Raw genomic sequence first — 20,065 nt, 5'->3', positions numbered from 1 at the left:
AAAATTTTGATATTAAACAGAGTGTTGCAAACAAAAGGAGGGTAATTATAGGACCGAAGTATTAATTGTACATGAGTGGGATGCGTGGATGGTTGGTTCTATGGGAAATCAACTGAATTTTGAGTGAATCGATGAAATGTTAAATGTAACTAATTCTATGACCAGCCCTTAGATTTTGATTTTGAACCCAAAAGGGATGCATGCAGTCATGCACCCCCTCTAACCCGTGCACAAATTATGAATGAACATTGGAGAAGTGTTTATGATTGGATGACCCCTTAGTTAAATTAGAAATCCTTAATTGTCTTTCAATTTAATTAAGGGGGTCATCCAATCATAGATACTTCTCCAATGTTCATTCATGATAACTTGTGGGTTAGGGGGTGCATGCATCCCTTGTGGGGGCTCAATCAAAATCTAAGGGCTGGTCATAGAAGTTACACTTCAGCAAATGTAACTTCACTTTTTGGGTACAAAGTGCTAGTCTCACGATATACTTTGGTCCTATGATACTCCCCTGCCTCTCTTAGGTCATACAAAGGTCATTGCACGTGACTCTAACACCCACAGTCTTATATTCACTGATTTGTATAACCGTTTAGGGTCAACCAAAACCGTTACTGAATTGTTGTTTTTTTCTTTTTAATAAATTAAACCCGTTAAGCCTTGGTCATTCATAATATTACGTATAGAGAGAGCATGGGCGTTAATACTGGTAACTAAAAATCTTCCGTCGCCGGTTGCTTTTTACTAGCGTTGTTCATTCAAGGTTGGCGCCACTGAAGATTCTCGCTCGCGAAAATTGGCGCGCCGAAATAAGAACAAGATGGCCTAGACCATAATTGAGCCACATCGTTTACGTACTCTGGCTATCCCTATAGAGTAGTGTCGGTAGAGAGGGGAGTAGACGGTGTATCCCTCCCTCTAGGCGCGCTTTTGTAAGAGGGGATACTGTACGCGCCTGTTAGGGGGGATGACACTAAGCTGAGAGATAGAAGGGTATGACGTTTGCATACGTAGAACTGGCATTACTCTATAGAGCTATCTCAGTTGTAACGTCAGTGCCTAAGTAAAAAGTCACCGGCTTAGCTTTTGGTAGTGGGCTGTCATGTTTAGTACCGCTTTGGTTCTATGGGTAAATAGCACGGGTGGCGTCACACTAAGGCTCTATTTTAATCAATTTACTTAGTGAAATACCCCTAGTATAATACCGGTCTATAAACTCCTCGAACGCTTGGACCGTTTAATATTACGAAACCGTTTATTTAATGTGAAGCTAGGAGAAGTACTATTAAAAAACAACCTACATCTTCATCATCATCATCTTCTTCTTCTACATGCTAGGTTTAAACTAATAATACACCATTTATATATATTTGCGGTGAGACTAAAAACGGTTTCAGCAACGAGCCAGGCAACAACAAGTCAGTATTTAGAAAAGACCAAGGCTTAGCAGATTCTTCGGGAGTCACGGCCGACCAGGACAAAAAAAAAATTAACTTTTTCCTCTCACTCAAGTAGCTACTAAGCAATAGAGTAGAGAGAGAAACTCGGTGTTTCGGAATTCGGGAAATCCCCTCATAAAAAATAAGCGAGGGTTATCAAAATCTCTCTCTATCTCTCTCTCAAATTCTTTCCGTTGGGATTTTATTCAAAATTATTCGACGGTAACGCCATCTGTTAGATAATATTGTCTTTATAAAGAATAGGCTCGAATACATACACATCTAATTGGAATCATTAAGTACCCATTTTCTTCAACGTATTTAGGCACTTGCACTGGCAACACTTGTATTTACTTATATCTATTTTATTAATTAATTGGCTTAAAAATAATTATTGTTGTTATATTTAAACTTGGTTTTATAACAATGTTTGCGTGATGTTGTAAGGGTTAAAATTTCACACGGTATTTAAAAAAACAAAAACACACGTTATCCTCATGTTTATACGGATGACATTAGAATGTTAAATGAGTTTAAAAAAAACACCTTAATTTAAAGCGAAAAAAAAGGGAAATCAAAATCGCACGCCGTGTAATAACTTAATTCGTTAAGGAAGTAATTAAGCGGAAGTTATCAAATATTCAAGGGATAATGATTATGTTCCATACATAAGTTTGTAAATTCTGGTAACTTAGAAACTGGAGCTTGTAATTTTGAAGTGATTGAAGTAAAGGCAGGAGTTCATAATAACCCCCCTTCGGGGGGGAAGTACGAAACTAGTTAAAAAGCCCGTAACAACAAAGTTTCGCCGTAAAGCTCAGCGGATTTATACACCGCTTAACTCCCAAAGAAATAGTTACCCCACGCGCATTAATTTCCCATATTCCGGGTTAGCACTATTTTTATCTTGTGATTTTGGGAGCGAAAATGGCTCGCGAGCGAGTCGCGTCTGTCGGCGCGGTCAGCCGCGGTGTACATTAAGCCTTGGCTGAGAAGTTGGCTTTGCGATGGTTTCTAGTTTTCTACAAAACATTTAAGCGATAGTCATTAATGTTTTCTTGTGATATGTGTGAGAATTCCGTGGTTAAATTAAAACGGTATGGACAAATTGATTCCCAGTATCTTTAATATAAGAATTCCATCGTGTTTCTACGCATTTTTCTTAACGACGGAGATCCCAGGCTCCCAGCCAAGTTTTGGAACGAAAACCAAGGAGTATAGATACTACTACAATCTACTGTAAAGTTGTATGTCCACAGGCTAGTCCTTTATATGCGCAACGACAAAATCTTGTTGTTCGCCATTTTTACCATTAGCTCTATGGCAAGTTTCGTACTTCCCCCCCGAAGGGGGGTTATTATGAACTCCTGGTAAAGGTCATAGATTCAGGGTAAAGCGACATACGCCTGGTGAGTGGGGGCGCTGCTGTCAAATTTGGGCTTAGTAAGTTCAGACTAAATAGGACCTAGATGGAATGGAACTTGGTCCTGCATGCCAAATTAATTAACCACCACCACCGAGTGTAGCAGGTAGGACTTCAATTGATTCGCTTAATTCCGTCGTTCTCCTTCTCGAACTAGTTATCTCGAGTACTGCAAGTCCATCTCAGTAACATTACGAACTTGTATTGGTAGTGCCATTCATACTTATGGAACGGAACATATCACTTATAGACTTATGTGTTATATGCCTAAATCAAATTACTGAAAACTTCATTTTAATGCACTTTTTAAAACACAAAAAATCTAAAACAAGACGCGCCTAGCTAAAGTCTAAAAATAACAACCGTTTTCCTGACAAAAAAAGCAACATTAACATATATTTGCAGTAAAAACAAGAGGGCGTGGTTTGGTCTTACCTGAGTGCAGACGACAGATGACGCTCACCCTTAGCAGATCATCGCGATGAATTCACGGACCATCAATGTTGCCGAAATTATAGACTAATTGAGATTTGGGAAATCCCAAATTTTGACAATACCGACAATTTGTTTTTTCAATTTTTTTTTTTCGGAAGCCTTTGGTCTGTAAAAATGCGAAGAAGCGACTTATAAAAACAACTCTAGAAATGTAATTCGTTCAAAACACTTCGTATAAATTATATTAAACCGAAGTTACAAAACTCATTTTGAAACTACGATAACTCAGTTCTAAGTTTAGGAATTTTTTCAAAACGAAAATCAAACGTCATGATTTTGCTAAAATTTCCTGATTTTTATTTTTGGAACATTTTGGTCTATTTTTAAATTGCATGACTTTTTTCGTGATATTTTGGTCTATTTTTAAATTCCTGGGCTTTTCTGTGACATTTTGATAAATTTTTGAATTTCCTGAATAACAAAGAAATTTAGCCTATTCTTAAATTCCCTGACTCTTCTGTGACATTTTGATCAATTTTTAAAATTAAATTGCCTGACTTTCAATGACATTTTGGTCTATTTTTAAAATCACTGACTGTTGGGTGACATTTTGGTCTATTTTTTGAAATCCCTGACTGTTGGGTGACATTTTGGTCTAACTTTTGAAATCCCTGACTGCTTGGAGACATTTTGGTCTATATTTAAATTCCCATACTTTTCCAAGTTTTCCCTGATATTTTGGTCTATTTTTTAATTATTAGTGTTTTCCCTGAGCTGAGGCGACCAATTTTAAACTACTTCGTGTTAATTTATATTCCCGTTTTAGGGGTTGACTTATTGCAGACGAACTTAATGGCTATAATCATTGGCTAGACATTGGGGGTGTGTTCAGGAACTGGCATGGTTTATGTTTTACAACACATCGGGTTAAAAATTTGAAATAATAATTCTTGCGCCCAAAATATATAATTTTTCGTTCAGTGCTTTACAATAAAATATAAAATTTTTGGGGTGCTGCCCTCTATTGTATCAAAATTGTTTATTCGATTGAATCGGTGTTTGGCGAAAATAATAAAAAGTAACATTTTCTTATAAACCAAGGCTTAAAACGTAGACTAAATAATACAAAACAAAGCCATTGCTACGGAACAATTCCCATTTATTTTCACCAAGGCTTATCAAAGAGACAAATCACTATGTCTAACCTAAAAGTGATTAGTCACGCTAGGGTAATTTTGTTTTTGTAAAAAGAAACCACACGCAAAAGAAATTGGTGTCTGGTTATTTAAAATCTAAAAATAGCAGTCAATCAAGTGTAAAATTCAGTAATTATAATTATCCTGTCTAATTAACCCTTTTAATGTGTAATTGGAATTCATTTCAAGCAATACTACTAAGCCTATTTTTTCAAACGTTTACTTGTCAGTTTAAAGCGCGCCTTTTACTGCGGTCAATATTTTTTACAACTCTAGCAGCGCCATCTACAACTAAAACTACAAACTACGATATAAACGCTAATTTTTAAGTTGAAATTTATCAATTTTTTTTAATTATATATCGTATTATAGTAATAAGTTGTACTTCCTGGAATTTTTGTGTAGATTAAATCGTAATATTTAAATAAATTAATAAAATACATTATTCTTACCTATGACGTCACTGCTATACCACGAACTAGTCCGATTATAAGCGCCCCCTTCTCCAACCGTCGATAGCTCAGTTGGTAGAGCGGAGGACTGTAGAGGCAAATACTGTTGAAATCCTTAGGTCGCTGGTTCAAATCCGGCTCGACGGACAACCAAAATTTTTTATTCATTTTTTAATCTAAATTTGTAAATAAACATTACAACAATTAAATTACGCTAAATTGATAATTAATCTAATGAAATTAATTAATTTTTCATTAATTAACAGAAAAATTTGTAATAAATAAAAATAAAATATGTTTAAAATTTCAATGTAAAATTAGATAATATTTAAACTAATTGCTATAATTAGTCGTATTAATTATCTTTTGCACTGGTCATTTCCTACGTTCATTTTGCTCAATTTGCTAAGTACAATTTTTCACATTGTTGTATAACGGAATATTATTGATTTTTGTGACGTAACTCGTGACGTACATGATGGTCAGTTATTAGCCCTATATAAGAGGGCTCCCCAGGGGGTCGAAAATTAGTTACTTGTCGCGATCGACAATGAAACTTGGCATAGCCTTCTTATGGGTAAGTTTTGGAAAACTTTGATTCTAAGTAGTTTAAGAAGTTCGTGAGACGTCCAAGCCGCTCAAAGTACTTAGAAAAAAAACTATAGTCTCTGTGCAGCTAGGTTTTAAATAAAATTAATAAACATTTGAAAAAAAAACCGGTTTTTCATGGAAGTGTAGATTATTTTCCGCGATAATTCCAAGTCGTTCAAATTGAACTTAAATTAGTTAAGTAGCTTTAAGTACTAAGAAGAAATTATAGTCTCTGTGCTGCTTAATTGGTTTTGGATAAAATTTACATTTGAGAGAGAAATTAAATTTTAAATTAAATAATGTCTTTGCCTTAATTTCAAGTCACTTAAAGTTAATTCGTGTAACTTTAAGTACTTAAAACTAATTATAGTCCTTGCAGCTTGCTTTTCTAGTAAAATTTTCACTTTCAAAAGAAAACCCCAGTTTTTTAAAATAATCAGTTCACCAATCAGTCCAAGCCACTTAAATTAGTACTAACAACTATAGACCTTATGCCGCTTATTTTCCAAACATTTAACTAGAAAAACCGGTTTTTATGGGTATTTTGTAATAAACCAAAGCGGCTCAGTGTATAAGCTAGCACAAAAAAATGTTGAATCACATTTCTTTCAACTTTAAATATTAATTAAAAATAAAATTATGAAATTAGATTATTTAAAAAAGCCCTAATATATGTAGATCCAGCCCTAATAATGTAGATTCAAGAATTACAATTACAGAGTTGTGGCACTCCATGTTAAATTCTCATAGAGTGTAATGTAGCCAAAGGCAGGGAGGTGTCATTACTATATAATTTAAGGTCAAACTTCGACCATTGTTACTGAGCAATCTTGGGCGGCGATCAGGTTAATATTCTTAAAAGTTCCTCAACCCTTTCGTGAGACTAAATTAAGGTCAAGCGTGGTCAAAACACAATTTAACGGATAATTTTCTATCGGGGAAATAACGCTGTAAGTGTATTGAAGACGGAAATGACCGGAAGTTAAAAACCCACGACTTCCGTATATATATAGAAATTTAGGATATAGGGGGCGGTCAGCTGTGGCCCATTGGTCACTTTGTTTTTAACAAAAAAAGGGGGTTATATTAAGTATCAAAAATACATTAGAAAATGAGAGATTTTTGAATAAAAAATTGCTTTCCGTTGCAATCTTTGTATGAAATAATTTTCAATTTGAAATATTCGTTTTCTGAGGTGTTATTCATCCATTTCAAGGATGTAATTCAGTAATGATATAAAGGGTGTTCTTCCAAAAAGGGAGGGTAATTATTTGAGTGAAATGGTTCTATGGGAAATCATCGGTGTTCATAGAAGTATAGAACATTTTGGACTCAAAATTGAGAATTTTTCGGACAAATTATGAAACCCAATTTTAAAATTAAAAAATTATATTTCAAACTAAAACCTCCAAAGGTCAAGAATTATAAAAATCTTGTACATTCTATGAAAACCCACTTTCTACCCTTATCTCCAATTAAATTCTGACCCCTTATAAGATTGCATCGCAATCTACCATAATTAATGCACTAGGTTAAATACATGCGGTTAACGAAACGCGCAAGTAGACGTAATTACGTCATCATTGTTATTATTAGAACGATTCAAGTTAATGAATCCAAGACAAATATTACTAATTGGAAGCTTTCAATTAACCCAATTTTGATTTCGGATTTCCCTTTTGGGCGTGGTACCTGGTCCGTGTTTAAGATACGGCTTGTTGAACACAAAGCCATCAAGCTAATAACTACATGACCTCAAATTGACCTTAACTCGGGGCAATGAAGACAAGGTCACCGAAGCTTGACCAACCTATCATAATGATTATCTCACGCTTGGGTAACCAATCGAGGTCTCGGATCTCAAAACAATTCGGGTTACCATAGAAACACTACTAATCAACTATAAATAGATTTAATTAATTAGAACTTATTTTTAATTTTAATTGAATTCATTTCTTTAGGCTATTTTTAACCTGATTACTACGAACGAAGGTAATTAGATTATTTATTTATTTATTGAAAATTAAATTGAAATTTTAGTTACTCGAGATTAATTTTAAATAATTAAATTTAATTATATTTATTAAATTAAAAGCTTTGAAAGATGGCGACTGCTTGGGCTTGGACTCATTCAAATATTTTACCGTGTCCCCGGGTGGTTACAACCCAACCAAGAGCATGGACCCCAAAGTTTGCAAGTCCAGATGCGCGGACATTAAATACCCCTATGCTGGAGTTCAAGGACGATTCTGTCTCTGCTCCAATCAAAACGGGGGTAAATAAACACGCATAATAACACCCACAACCAATCAGAGCGTTTACACCAGATGACGTCACTTTCTCTTAGTTGAAGATCTGCAACCAGTAGAGAAAGACTTCTGTCCTTCCGAGAATGGTTACACTCAATTCCACAAAGCCCAACCCGTTCTACCACTCAAAGGGGTGTCCTTGACTACTTCGGAGAGTCAAGTGATATGGGGTCAAAAGGTTAGCTTTGAAATTAAGGTTGAAGGTCAAAAGGGTCAAGTTGAGTACCAAATTGATTACGGAGATGATAGCGGTATTGTCCAAGCCAACTTAAAAGTACCAGCCGAACATATCTACTTCCAAACTGGGTCATTCAGGATTACAGTTATTGTGTGGCCTTCAGGTGGTCCACCGGTAAGTAAACACAATAGGTTCTTTCAAAAGGGGCGGGGCGTAGTGTTGTCTGCTTCATGGATGGGACGGTGTGTGGGCAACAAAGACGTTAGACATGACTTCGAAGTTACCAATCCTTGTTGTGTGAAGTCATATCTTAATTTACACGTCTTTGCTGTCCACAAACTGCCCTATCCAAGGTGGTGGTCAACACACCAGACTCTTCCCCCGACTTTTGAGAAGGTTAACTACATCCAATCAGAAGCTAGAACACGATAATGATTTGTGCGTGCGTTCATACATTTTACAGTCGTATCGCTTAGTTACCAGTACCGTTTTAACGGTGGTAACAGGAATCGTCGAAGAGAGCGTTAACTTGAACTGCACACCAGTAATTGAACCCAACGAGGAGTTCCTTTGTGACTTGGTCTTACACGGAGGTGAGAATATCGTCGCGGAAGTTGATTACGGCGATGGCAACATGGAAACCATTAACCTACCGGACGCCAGTCCTACCATCATGGGCATGTCCGTTCCTCAACATAAGACAATTGAAATGAAACCGGTCAAAGCCGGGGAACGGAACATGATCTTAATTCCTGAATCAGAAGCATTGAGAAATAGTAACGTTAAGAAGATCAACGTTTTCGCTACCAAAGCTGGGGAACTCAAAGTTGCGGTGAGTTTAAACGAGTTTAATTTATTTGATTACTAGGGGTTGCCCCAAATATCAGAGGTTGCTGACTATGTCACTATTCCCTTCTTGCAGATCATGAGACTAAAATGCATCGACAATGGATGCTCTCCAGGCCTTATGAAATGTTTAAAAGGCGAACAATACTGTTCAAATGTTGAGGACTGTATGACACTCGGACCGAGTAATCAATGTCCAGCCACACGGAAAAAGGATTATCAAACGGTCATCGAAGTGACCGTTCAAGTAGAGCAAGGTTTCAACTCCATTAATCCGCCGAAACCGATGGAGGTTATGGTCGGTGACGTCATCGCATTTGTACCTATATCGGCCAATATCGCTTCACGATTGGTTAAACCTCACGAATTATCTGATCTAACCGCGCCCGCCATTTTTGTCGAAAGAGGTTACCTGCCTTTCAAGGAATTGGTTCCGGCTAATCGAAGATTCTACTTGGGAGTAGCCGTGGATATACCACTTGCATTGTACTTTGAGGTAAAGTTGCATTTGTGAGGTCATTGGGGCGGTTGGCGGTATAGTTTTAATTTTACGATTTTGTGAGTTCAGTGTACTCAAGGCAACAAATCATGTTTATCGTTAGACTAAGTTCATCATGCACTTTGATTTGAATATAAACAAGTCATATTTTAATTGGTTTAATATTATTATACTGGCCTCATTTTCATTAATGTACTTATTGCGTCAACAATATGGTGGTGATTGTCTCTTAACCTTCGACATTTTATACATAGCACACTTACATCAAAGACGGCAAGTACCGCATGAGTACCACATTAAACAGCGACAATACCGCCTCGCCAATCGTGAAAGCCCTTGACTTGAACGTTCAGTACTATTTGAAAGCAGTTAGACTTAAGATTGAACCACAAAACGCCATAGTGGATCGTGAATTAACCATCGATACCACTTTGGAAGGAGGAAGTGACGTCAAAGTGGTCTGGGATTTTGGAGATGGCAAAAGAAAAACTGAACTTGTACCAGGTAAATATATTGCACCCGGGAAAACCGTTTTTAATTTAATTTAAATTAATTTTGGTTTGTTTGTTTAAATTAAGGTGCTAATGGCAAAGGCACAACTTTATCAAGACCATATACTTATTTCGAACCGGGAGTGTACAAAGTCAAAGTTGTGGCGTCCAACTTACTGGGACGAAGACAAGCGGTTGAAATTGTCACAGTACAATTTCCAATTACCGACACATGGCATATAGACTTTCCAACTGATAAATTATTATTACCAGGTAATAAATTATACATTACCGCGCACGAGCATCATAATAACTCAGCACAAGTACCATTTTAGTGCACAAATACAAAATTATTGTCAGGAATCTAATTTTACACATCCCATATTTCCAGGGACGATGACAATGCTTTTAAAATACAACGAAAAAGAACCACTTCCAACTAACGCCTCAGTGGACATTGAATTTGGCGATGAACAATTCGATCGCTGGTCAGTACCCAACAAGGGACCATGGGTGACCAAGAGCTTTTTCCACGACTACCAGAACCCGGGCTTCTATAAAATATTGGTCAAGATGGCCAACGCTGTATCGCAAAAGGAAATGACCATGGAAGTTGAAGCCCTCAGACGAATTACGAATTTTACAACCACAACTGTCCACACACCAAAGAAAGGCAAGGACCATATGCCAGGATATGGAAAAGACAAGAATAAGTTCCCGACAAAGAAACCTGTGACGTTTCTCATGGACATTCATACTGGTAATGTGGGATATTAATCTTAGTCACAGAACAATTAAATTAACTAAATTAATAATTACAGGTGATGTTGAATACTACATTGTGGAATTGGACAATGGTACCATACTATCAAATAGTACCCACAATATTACTGAGTTTACATTTAACGAGGTAAGGTAACACCAAAACCTCTAATTGTTATTGTCACCAACACTAAACTGACAAAGATATATTTCTATCTCACAGCCCGGTTCCTACAACATCACGACATACGCCTTCAACCACATTCAAAGTAAATCAACCCCGGTTCAACTCAACCTCTACGTCATGGAAAAGGTCACTGGATTGGACATAGAAGACAACCTCAACATCACGGATGACGATTCCGACAAGCGTTTCGAAATACATTTCGACACCTTAGGCACTGACACTTGCATGGTAGTCGACTTTGGTGACGAAACGCCACTTAGGGGTTACGGCGACGAACTAACTTGTATGGCAAGTCCTTACAACAATCGTGAGAAAAAGAACAAGAAGGACAAAGAACGGGAGAAGTTGCTGTACGTCAGGGAACTCAGCAATCCATTCCATTTGCGATACCAGTACCGGAAGTCAGGAGACATGACGGTCTGGATGATTGCCTTTAACGACGTATCGGATGTCCAAGCCAGTTACAGCTTTAACGTATCAGATTTGAATTGTAAAACACCGTTACCATGGATACGAAACCGCGTCAATAACCTGGATGGCGCCCCGGAGTTCATTCGAGCTGGTCCGGTACTTTTGTACTCGGGGACGATTGTCGTTTGTAACTACACCAATACAGTCATACGAAAATGGGAAGGGTTCAAAGTTGACAACATGACCGGGAAGACAACCGATAAAATTGATATGTCCAACTTGGATTCCGCCAGGAAATCAAATCTTTATGTACCACCGTTTTTCCTGATGCCAGGAGTTTACAAGTTTCGGCTGACAGTTAACTTATCAGGTAAATAATTTATCAGATTACCCACTCAGTTGACCATCCCTTCGTCATTAGCTCTAAGTACTTACACATAACTATTGTACCTTACAGCACCGGAAATGTACCCACCAAGACCTCTGATAAACTCAATCTCGACATACGTCAAGATCTTACCATCACCTATTGTGGTTCAAATGGCAGACGGTGCCCAATCCCGGATCACCAGAGGTTGGGGTCAAACGCTTCGGCTCAATCCCAAAGAATACTCAATCGATCCAGATAATGTCAATAACAAGGCGTTCAAAGTGAATTGGTATTGTCGAAGATTACCGTTCGATATACTAGACAGAGAACTTGAGGACCATATGCATAATTTGAGTGCACCAATCACGGACCGTAATGAAGTTGATTTAGGAGATGATGTTGGAGGTTGTTTCGGAAAGGGTCCAGGAAAATTGGCCGTTGAAGGAGGATCAGTCGTATGGAATACCACAAGTTTCATGAAACCCAATGAAACTTACGAGATTGTTAGTAAACTAGAGTTATCAGACAGAGCACCATCATGGGGGGCTATCAGGGTCGTGTTGTTGGACTATTCACCTCCCGCCATTACAGTAAAGTAAGTACACATGGTCTAGATTTGAATACGTCATATTCTGAGGTACAATTGCGCGATGCCCTTCAGATGTCAAACAGAAATATTATGCTACCCACATGACCCAATTGGTCAGAAGATTAACCCTGTACGAGTTGGCCTTATTGGACTTTGCAGTGAGGACTGCGAAGGTGAACTGGTCTACGAATGGACATTATACGGCGTGGTCAACGAAACTGAAGAACTTCTACCCGAAGCTACTGAATATGTTGTTGGTACGAAGATCGCGTGTACTTGGACTCGCGCAAAGAACTAACTTACTTAAACTCTGATAGGTGCCAATGAAATGGTTATGGCATTGGCCGAAGACTTCTTTAAGCAGTACTACCCACTGTATGGCGATTTCATTGCCAAGTTGACCGTAACTAACGAAGAGGGTTTTAAAGGAGCGTCTGACATTTTCTTACACATAAATCAACCACCCGAAGACGGCAACTGCACAATTACCCCGGACACCGGCAAAGCCTTGCTAGACTTATTTTCAATTAATTGTAAAGGTTGGGTCGACCCTGAAGGTGGCGCCATAGAACATTACGGATTTTGGTGTAAGTACATTTGAGAAAAAGGGAATTAATTTAAAGTACAATTATTAAACTTATTAATTGTAATTAAAGCTATGAACATCGATACCGGAGTTACTCTATTTCTAAGTGTTGGACCTGATAGTAAAACCAAGATTGTTTTGCCTTATGGTTTATTTCAACTTGGTGTGGACATCAAAGATAAGGAAGGAGCCTTAACCAGGACAAACATGACCATCATGCAGGTACCAACTGATTATAGTTGCCTTATAAGTCAACGTTTGTATTTGTGCGCAAATCAACTAAGTACTTGTCTATCTTTGAACAGACTGAGGCCCCAACTAAACAAGAGTACCGTATGTTCATGAAAGACAAGAAACTGGAGAACGCAAACGCATCAGGAGATACTGGTCGAATGAACCAAGTATCTCAGGCATTGTCATCACTAATGGGGATTGAACTAGTCGACGACAACACCACGGTATACGACTACGATTTTGACGAGGAGGAACCAAGTAACGCGACAAATGCTTACGAAAAAATGCTGGAAGAACAGGCCCAAGTACTTAATGTTAATTACAACAGTTCTAACTAGCAATGTTAATATAAATTTGACAATTATTTAACAGACCAGGGTCAAGATGATCAATTCAGTTGGAAACGTCATGAACACAGACACATTAAGTGACTTAGAGCAAATAGGGAGCGCGTTAACAACGATAGCGGGGCAGGGTAGTGGCTTAGACAACGATGGCAAAAACCAGATCATAAATTTGCTTAATAAAACAGTCAACTTAGCGGCCCATATCAAAGTAGAGGCTCCTCAACAATTAGTTGATTTCTGTATGTACGCCGTGGGAACTATGGGTGGTGTTGTGGCCGTAAGTATGATAAATGTTTCCCAAGTACTTCAGTGTTTCAAATTATCAAAATCAACAGAGAATGTCACAACAACTTGTTGACGGCGTAGTTCTACCAACTGACAGGGCAAAAGGAATGGACATTGAGTACAATGTTGAGGTACCAATGTACGGAGAGGAAGAACCGGGTATGTCCTCACTTAATTGTACTTATAAAGTTTGTATCTCTAATGACCGAGCCCTTTTTTTCACAGAATATCTTTTCGATGGCAGTATACCCGTTGAGGAAGCCCTAACCAAAGCAGTACTTATGAAAGAACGTGAAGCCGTAAGTACCTAGTACTTGCATTTATAAATAGTTCTAGACATAACCTTCCCATACAACCTAGGCTGAAGGTCAAATCAAGGATATGGTTGACCTAACCATAAAATTGGTACTGACCATACTGAGGAATATTATTGTTGGCGAAAAACCTATGGAATTCATGGCGCCAAGCGGATTGGGCTTAACAATATCAATGTAATTAAACATAACTTTGTCTTTGACCTAACTATAACTAATAAGTGCATGTGCAGGTACAAAAATGGTGCTTTAAGCAACCGAACCATCAAACACGGAGACGCGTCATACCATTTCCCGGATACTTGCGATATCTTAGCTACCCAAGGTTGTTCGGGGAACGAAACCATTGGAATCATGGTAAGATGGTAACAATACCGTGCCATCAAAAAATAAATAAACAATGTCCTACCGTTATAGGCGGTGTCTTGGCCCTCAATTCTCCAATCATACGGAGACAGTGTCGACCTCTTATCAAACGACACGGCGACTTTGCAATTGGTCCTTCTCGACGAGAACATGAACATGTTAGACATCAGTAATGCCACCGATATGTTCGGTATCACCGTACCCAGAGGTTCCAAAGGCGCTAAGGTATTTCTGCAATTATAATAAACGTCATTAATCAATTGAACTTAACGATGGATACGTCATATCTTAGCCATTACCACCTCCCACGTATGTCTACCCCCAAATAAAATGGAATGAAGAGATGATATATCATCAGTTCATAGTGGACAAGGCAGATTCGGTCATCAACATCGAAATTACACCAGAATTTGATGACGCAAAGTTCATGATTTACTTCAATTACAGGGAGAAACCTCAGCTGAACATGTACGAGTTATTGATACCGTTACAAGACGTGCGCAAAGCTAATGGTACGCATGTTGTCTTTGAGACTTTGGATTGGTTAGATTAGGGTTCATTTGAGTACTTACAAGCCTAGGGATAGTTTTACAAGATGGTAAAATAAGTATGGCTTGTGAGTACTCTACGGATTAGTAATTTTAAGTACAATTTGAATCTGCAATCACAGCTAAATTCTAACTACTTTAGGAACCTCGAAGACCTTTGACATCTTTCTATCAAACGAGGTTGTCAAAAACCGCACCGGTTTCTTCTACTTGGGGGTTGTGGAACTAAACGACAGCTACACGGCCGACTTGAACTGGGGAGACGAAGTCAATTTGACCGACGGGGAAGTGGTTAGGCAATTTTCCACAAATTACTCCGTCAGAATATTCACATCAGGGTGCTATTTCTTCAACCCAGATTGGAAAATATGGTCTGGCGCCGGTTGTTACGTAAGTTATAATTACAATTTCAATTACCAGTACATTTTCTGACCACACAACCTTGACCCATAAAGGTTGAAAACGCGAATGCCGCGGTAACGGTCTGCAAGTGTAACCATCTGACATCGTTCGGTGGTGGATTTTTTGTTATGCCTAACGCGATCGATTTTTCGTACGTCTTCGCCAACGCGGGGTTCGCGGACAACATTACGATATACATGACTATAATAGTGACTATGTCGTTATATATAATAATACTGATATGGGCTAGAAGGCAAGATAAAATGGATACTGAAAAATTAGGCGCGGCCCCCTTAGCTGATAACGACCCCGCGGACAAGTACTTGTACGAAGTAATGGTCTACACCGGCGCCAAAGAAGGCGCTGGAACAGATTCCAAAGTGCAGTTCATACTATCAGGAGAAGATGACGAAACAGACGTCAGGACATTAGAGGATGGTAAGCGGAAGATTTTCCGTAGGGGTGAAATGGACTCGTTTGTTATGGCAGTACCAAGGTAAGTAATTAAAATCGAAAAATACTTATTAGTTAACTAAGTACATTTTAAATGCCTACAGAACATTGGGGAGAATGACTTACATCCGCATATGGCACGATAATTCTGGCAAAGGAAAATTCAAGTCATGGTTTTTGAGTTTCATCGTGGTAAGGGATATACAGACCAATCAGAAATTCGAGTTTATTTGCAATAAATGGTTGGCAGTTGAAAAAGACGATGGTCAAGTAAGCTTATTTCATTTGACCTCGTGGTTACTGCGGGAACAGGAATGATCTAGGTTTGACCTTTAACCCTTCAGATTGATAGGTTACTACCAGTAGCGGGAAAAGGTGAAGCGACAGAATTTAGCCATCTATTCAACCTGACAACCCAGAAGAACCTTGCCGATGGTCACTTATGGTTCTCAATTTTTATGCGTCCACCTAAGAGTCGATTCACACGATGTCAAAGAGTATCCTGTTGTTGGTCTTTACTGTATTTGTCAATGCTTGTCAACGCAATGTGGTACGGAGTTGTACCACCGAAACCAGGAGATTCAGCTATCAGTCTTGGACCATTATCCCTCAGTCCCGAACAAGTACTTTTGATTAAATGGTTGAAAACACGTATGTACCACTCACTAACTCAAAATTTCTGTAAACACACAGATTGGAGTTGGCGTTATGGCCAATTTGATTGTATTTCCACCAAGTTTCTTGATCATAACACTCTTCCGGAAGTCACGTCTGCGTAAATTAAGACCTAACCGTATAACGGAAGCTCTGAGAAAACAAAGTACTTGTCCTTGTACCATGAAGGAAATTACTTAAAAACGTAAACCTAACGACACTCTCTTTGTACAGAAATTAAAAGCGGTGGTTACGACGATATAAGATCAGCGTCAAGATCAACAACCAGGTCAACAGCAACCTTAAGGGAACTGGGAGATGATGACCAGATGGACGGTAGACAAACCAGGACAATAATGCACGAACCAATGATGACCAAGAAAAAGGGTGGCAAGAAAAAGAAGAAACCATTCATGTTTCCATGGTGGGGAAGATTGGTGGCATGGTTTCTATGCATCGCGTCCATGTTAATATCGGTCTTCTTTCTGTGGGCTTACGGAGTCACTTTTGGTGATGAGAAAACAAAGAAATGGGTCACGTCACTCTTGATATCCTTCTTTTCATCCATTTTGGTTACCCAACCCATAAAGGTACTATATTAATCGAACCAAGATGGTTCAAGAGTTAAAGTCTTTGTATTCAATTCAACAGGTATTCCTAATGGCTATGATATTCTCGAGTCTCTTCAAATCTGTGGACAACGACAAAGATGATTCAGAGTACGACGAGGAGGAACCGGAACTTTCCCCGGATGAACAATGGCTACATGATGGTAAACCTTCTTTTCTTAACATATCCCAAACCGATGATGGTACTTAAAACGTAAGCTTATCCATGACAGAGCCGGGTGGTAAGTACGAACGTCGACGCATGAAAGTCAAACCCGTCAACGTCGAAGCCATGCAACGTGCAAGGGAAGAACGTGAAAAAGAGATGCAAATGAATTCAATAATAAAAGAGATTGTGTCATACATGTTCTTCCTATGGATATTAACAATACTCAGCTATGGCAACCGGGATCCAGCTGCATTTTACTTGCAGAACAACTTGGCTAACCACTTCATCAATAAGGGTGCATCAACGGATGACTTCAGCACCGTAAGTTGGTAGTTACAAAACAAAGTTAGTGGAAATATAACCATTCATCGTTTTCAGCTAAGTACAATCGACACTTTCTGGAATTGGACCAGACACGTTCTGGTTCCTAATGTGCAAGTGGGTAAATGGTATAATGGTGAACAGCCCTTTGGACTTAGAGGATTCTTAGATGACAGAAATAACAGACTTATGGGGTATACGGTACTTCGGCAAGTTAGAGTCAAACCCAGTAAGTTAAACCATTCGAATTTAAACTACTTAAGTACTAAAGGAGGGTATTATGACTCTTGCAGATTCTTGTAAAGTACCCAAAGATATGCAAAAAGTTGTCAAAGAATGTCACGGCTTTGGCAGCATAATAGATGAAGATAAACTAAGTTATAAGCCGGGTTGGAAAAACGTTTCGACGGACGACACAGTCATAGATGAATACCATTACCATACGGCGAAAGAATTGGACGGTTTACCATTCTGGGCGCAATTGGACGTGTACGGAGGTGGAGGTTACATAATACCAATCAGAGGCAAAAGAGAAGAGATCATAGAAAACCTGCATCGTATAGAAACATCCGATTGGATAGATGGTGGAACTAGAGCTATATTCATAGAGTTTTCAGTTTACAATGCCCAGGTGAAACCAGAATGGAATCTGTCTAACAACGTGGTGTTTATTGGTAAGCTAACACCACATTTATTAACAGGTCAACTTATTTGGAATATGCACCTTCGTGGTCGAGTTCCCACCAGGAGGTGGCGTGGTACCGTACCATCGTATTGACGCAATCCGTCTCATGAGATATCATCAAGGTTTTGGCCTATTCGTTATGATATGCGAGTTAACCTACGTCATCTACGCCATATACTTCACGGTCCGAGAAGTCAGACTAATCAGACGCGACAGGGTGGAGTACTTTGAAAGTTACTGGAGTTACGCCGAGTTAACAGTCCTGGGGTTATCTTACGGCGCCATTGTCGTTTACGTCTACCGAATGATTGTCACCAGTAGAATACTGAAGATCTTTGACAAAACGCACGGGAATGGATACGTCAAATTGCAGTTTGTGGCGGCGATTGACGAAATATTCGGGTATTTGGTATCGTTTTTGATCTTCTTGGCCATCTTGAAGTTCATAAAATTATTGAGATTCAACAAACGAATGGGAGTCTTGTACAGCACATTGGCTTTGTGTTCAAACGTAAGTAGTAGGCACCAGGAGGGACACGTGACTTTGTACTTAAAGTCCTTGTCTTCCCTTTGCAGGACTTGAAGTCGTACTTCGTCGTATTCTGGTTGATTTACTTCGCTTTCGTACAATGCTTCTACGTCCTCTTCAACACGAGTCTCTTGGACTTTGCCTCCTTCGTCAGGACAACTGAAACCTGTTTCGCAATGATCCAGGGGAAATTTGACTTCGAATCTCTGATTCTTGCAGCGCCTGTTCTGGGTCCCTTACTGTTCTTCGTCTTTGCCTTCGTGATGACCATCGTTCTCCTCAATATCTTCATTACCTTGGTCATTAGCGCCTTCGAGAGCGTCAAAGGTGACGCTAAGCTACAAAACAACGACTTCGAGATTGTGGACTTCATGGTAAGTACCTAAGTTTGTTCTTGAAGCGTCGAGCAAACAAAATGTTCCATAAGTTTGTCACTAGTTACAAATTGGAGCTTGTCATGAAGTGATTGAAGTAGGTCATAGATTCAGGGTAAAGCGACATACGCCTGGTGAGGCGCTGCTGTCAAATTTGGGCTTAGTAAGTTCAGACTAAATAGGACCTAGATGGAAGTCCTGCAAAATTAACCACCACCGAGTGTAGGTAGGACTTCAATTGACTCGCTTAATTCCGTCGTTCTCCTTCTCGAACTAGTTATCTCGAGAACTGTAAGTCTCCCTGTAGCATTACGAACTTGTATAGGAAGTGTTAAACTTATGGAATATATCACTTATAAACCTATGATTAACCCTAAACACCTCATTTTCTCCAGTGCAACAAATTAAAAGGTGCAATAGGCTTTGGTGGCGGTAATGGGGACATTGATTTCGATTTGAAAAAACCGTCAATTGGAGAACAAATTGACGAGTTCCCCGAAAAAGTCGATAAACTCATCAACTACATCGACAACATGTACTTCGAAGGCAAAATGGGCGGGGACAACAAAGGGGTCCTTAAAAAGATGGTGGACTTGAAACACCAACAACAAATGGCGGCTGCAACTGGAGCCATGCCCAAGAAATGGCGCAACAACAAGGTTCATCAGGAACCACAAACACCCGTTTTTGATTGGATGCAATTACCAGAGGATGATCAGGATTTGCCTGATGAAGAATCGATGTTTTACAAAAAGAAATAGAAAACTACGACAACCCAATCCTGGAAATTTTAAATTATTCTAATACTATGTAGATTTTAGTCTTTAGTCTTCTTAGATTAATTAGACATAGATAAAATTAATTTAAAATCGTTAATTAGGGTTAATGTAAATAATGTCGAAATGTCAAGTTCAGATAACAAGTTGTCAAGTTACTTGTAAAATTCAGTTCGAAAATAAAAACGAAAATAAAGTATTACATGAAACAATTTTGTCCCATTCAAAAG

The 20,065-nt window shown here is 38.7% G+C and overlaps 1 protein-coding gene and 1 non-coding gene across 2 annotated transcripts; both read left to right on the top strand.

Moving 5' to 3' along the window:
- The first annotated feature begins 5,008 nt into the window (after positions 1 to 5,008).
- Positions 5,009 to 5,098, top strand: TRNAY-GUA (transfer RNA tyrosine (anticodon GUA)). The gene is given in 2 exon segments: positions 5,009 to 5,045; positions 5,063 to 5,098. It is a non-coding gene; the product is annotated as a tRNA-Tyr (tRNA).
- A 403-nt stretch (positions 5,099 to 5,501) lies between these two features.
- Positions 5,502 to 20,034, top strand: LOC149618252 (uncharacterized). The gene is made up of 36 exons (XM_089853984.1): positions 5,502 to 5,528; positions 7,504 to 7,534; positions 7,638 to 7,817; positions 7,890 to 8,203; positions 8,493 to 8,861; positions 8,952 to 9,371; positions 9,629 to 9,878; positions 9,953 to 10,138; positions 10,257 to 10,625; positions 10,687 to 10,775; positions 10,851 to 11,595; positions 11,683 to 12,190; positions 12,257 to 12,441; positions 12,502 to 12,771; positions 12,841 to 12,992; positions 13,076 to 13,309; positions 13,377 to 13,628; positions 13,687 to 13,795; positions 13,862 to 13,935; positions 13,997 to 14,127; positions 14,184 to 14,307; positions 14,368 to 14,541; positions 14,609 to 14,828; positions 15,007 to 15,254; positions 15,320 to 15,762; positions 15,824 to 15,989; positions 16,064 to 16,342; positions 16,413 to 16,539; positions 16,608 to 16,963; positions 17,025 to 17,145; positions 17,215 to 17,471; positions 17,529 to 17,700; positions 17,765 to 18,102; positions 18,173 to 18,667; positions 18,733 to 19,059; positions 19,455 to 20,034. Exons 1-36 carry the CDS (start codon positions 5,502 to 5,504, stop codon positions 19,818 to 19,820), a joined length of 9,108 nt encoding a protein of 3,035 aa, XP_089710110.1. The 3' UTR covers positions 19,821 to 20,034.
- Positions 20,035 to 20,065: the final 31 nt, after the last annotated feature.

This window comes from Phalangium opilio, unplaced genomic scaffold (genome assembly GCF_054372755.1).
Source record: "Phalangium opilio isolate 3A_F unplaced genomic scaffold, DU_Popi_V2 ptg000209l_1, whole genome shotgun sequence".
Taxonomy (NCBI): Eukaryota; Metazoa; Arthropoda; class Arachnida; order Opiliones; family Phalangiidae; genus Phalangium; species Phalangium opilio.
The sequence above is the reverse complement of the archived record's forward strand: the minus strand, read 5'-3'. Positions and strand labels throughout refer to the sequence as shown.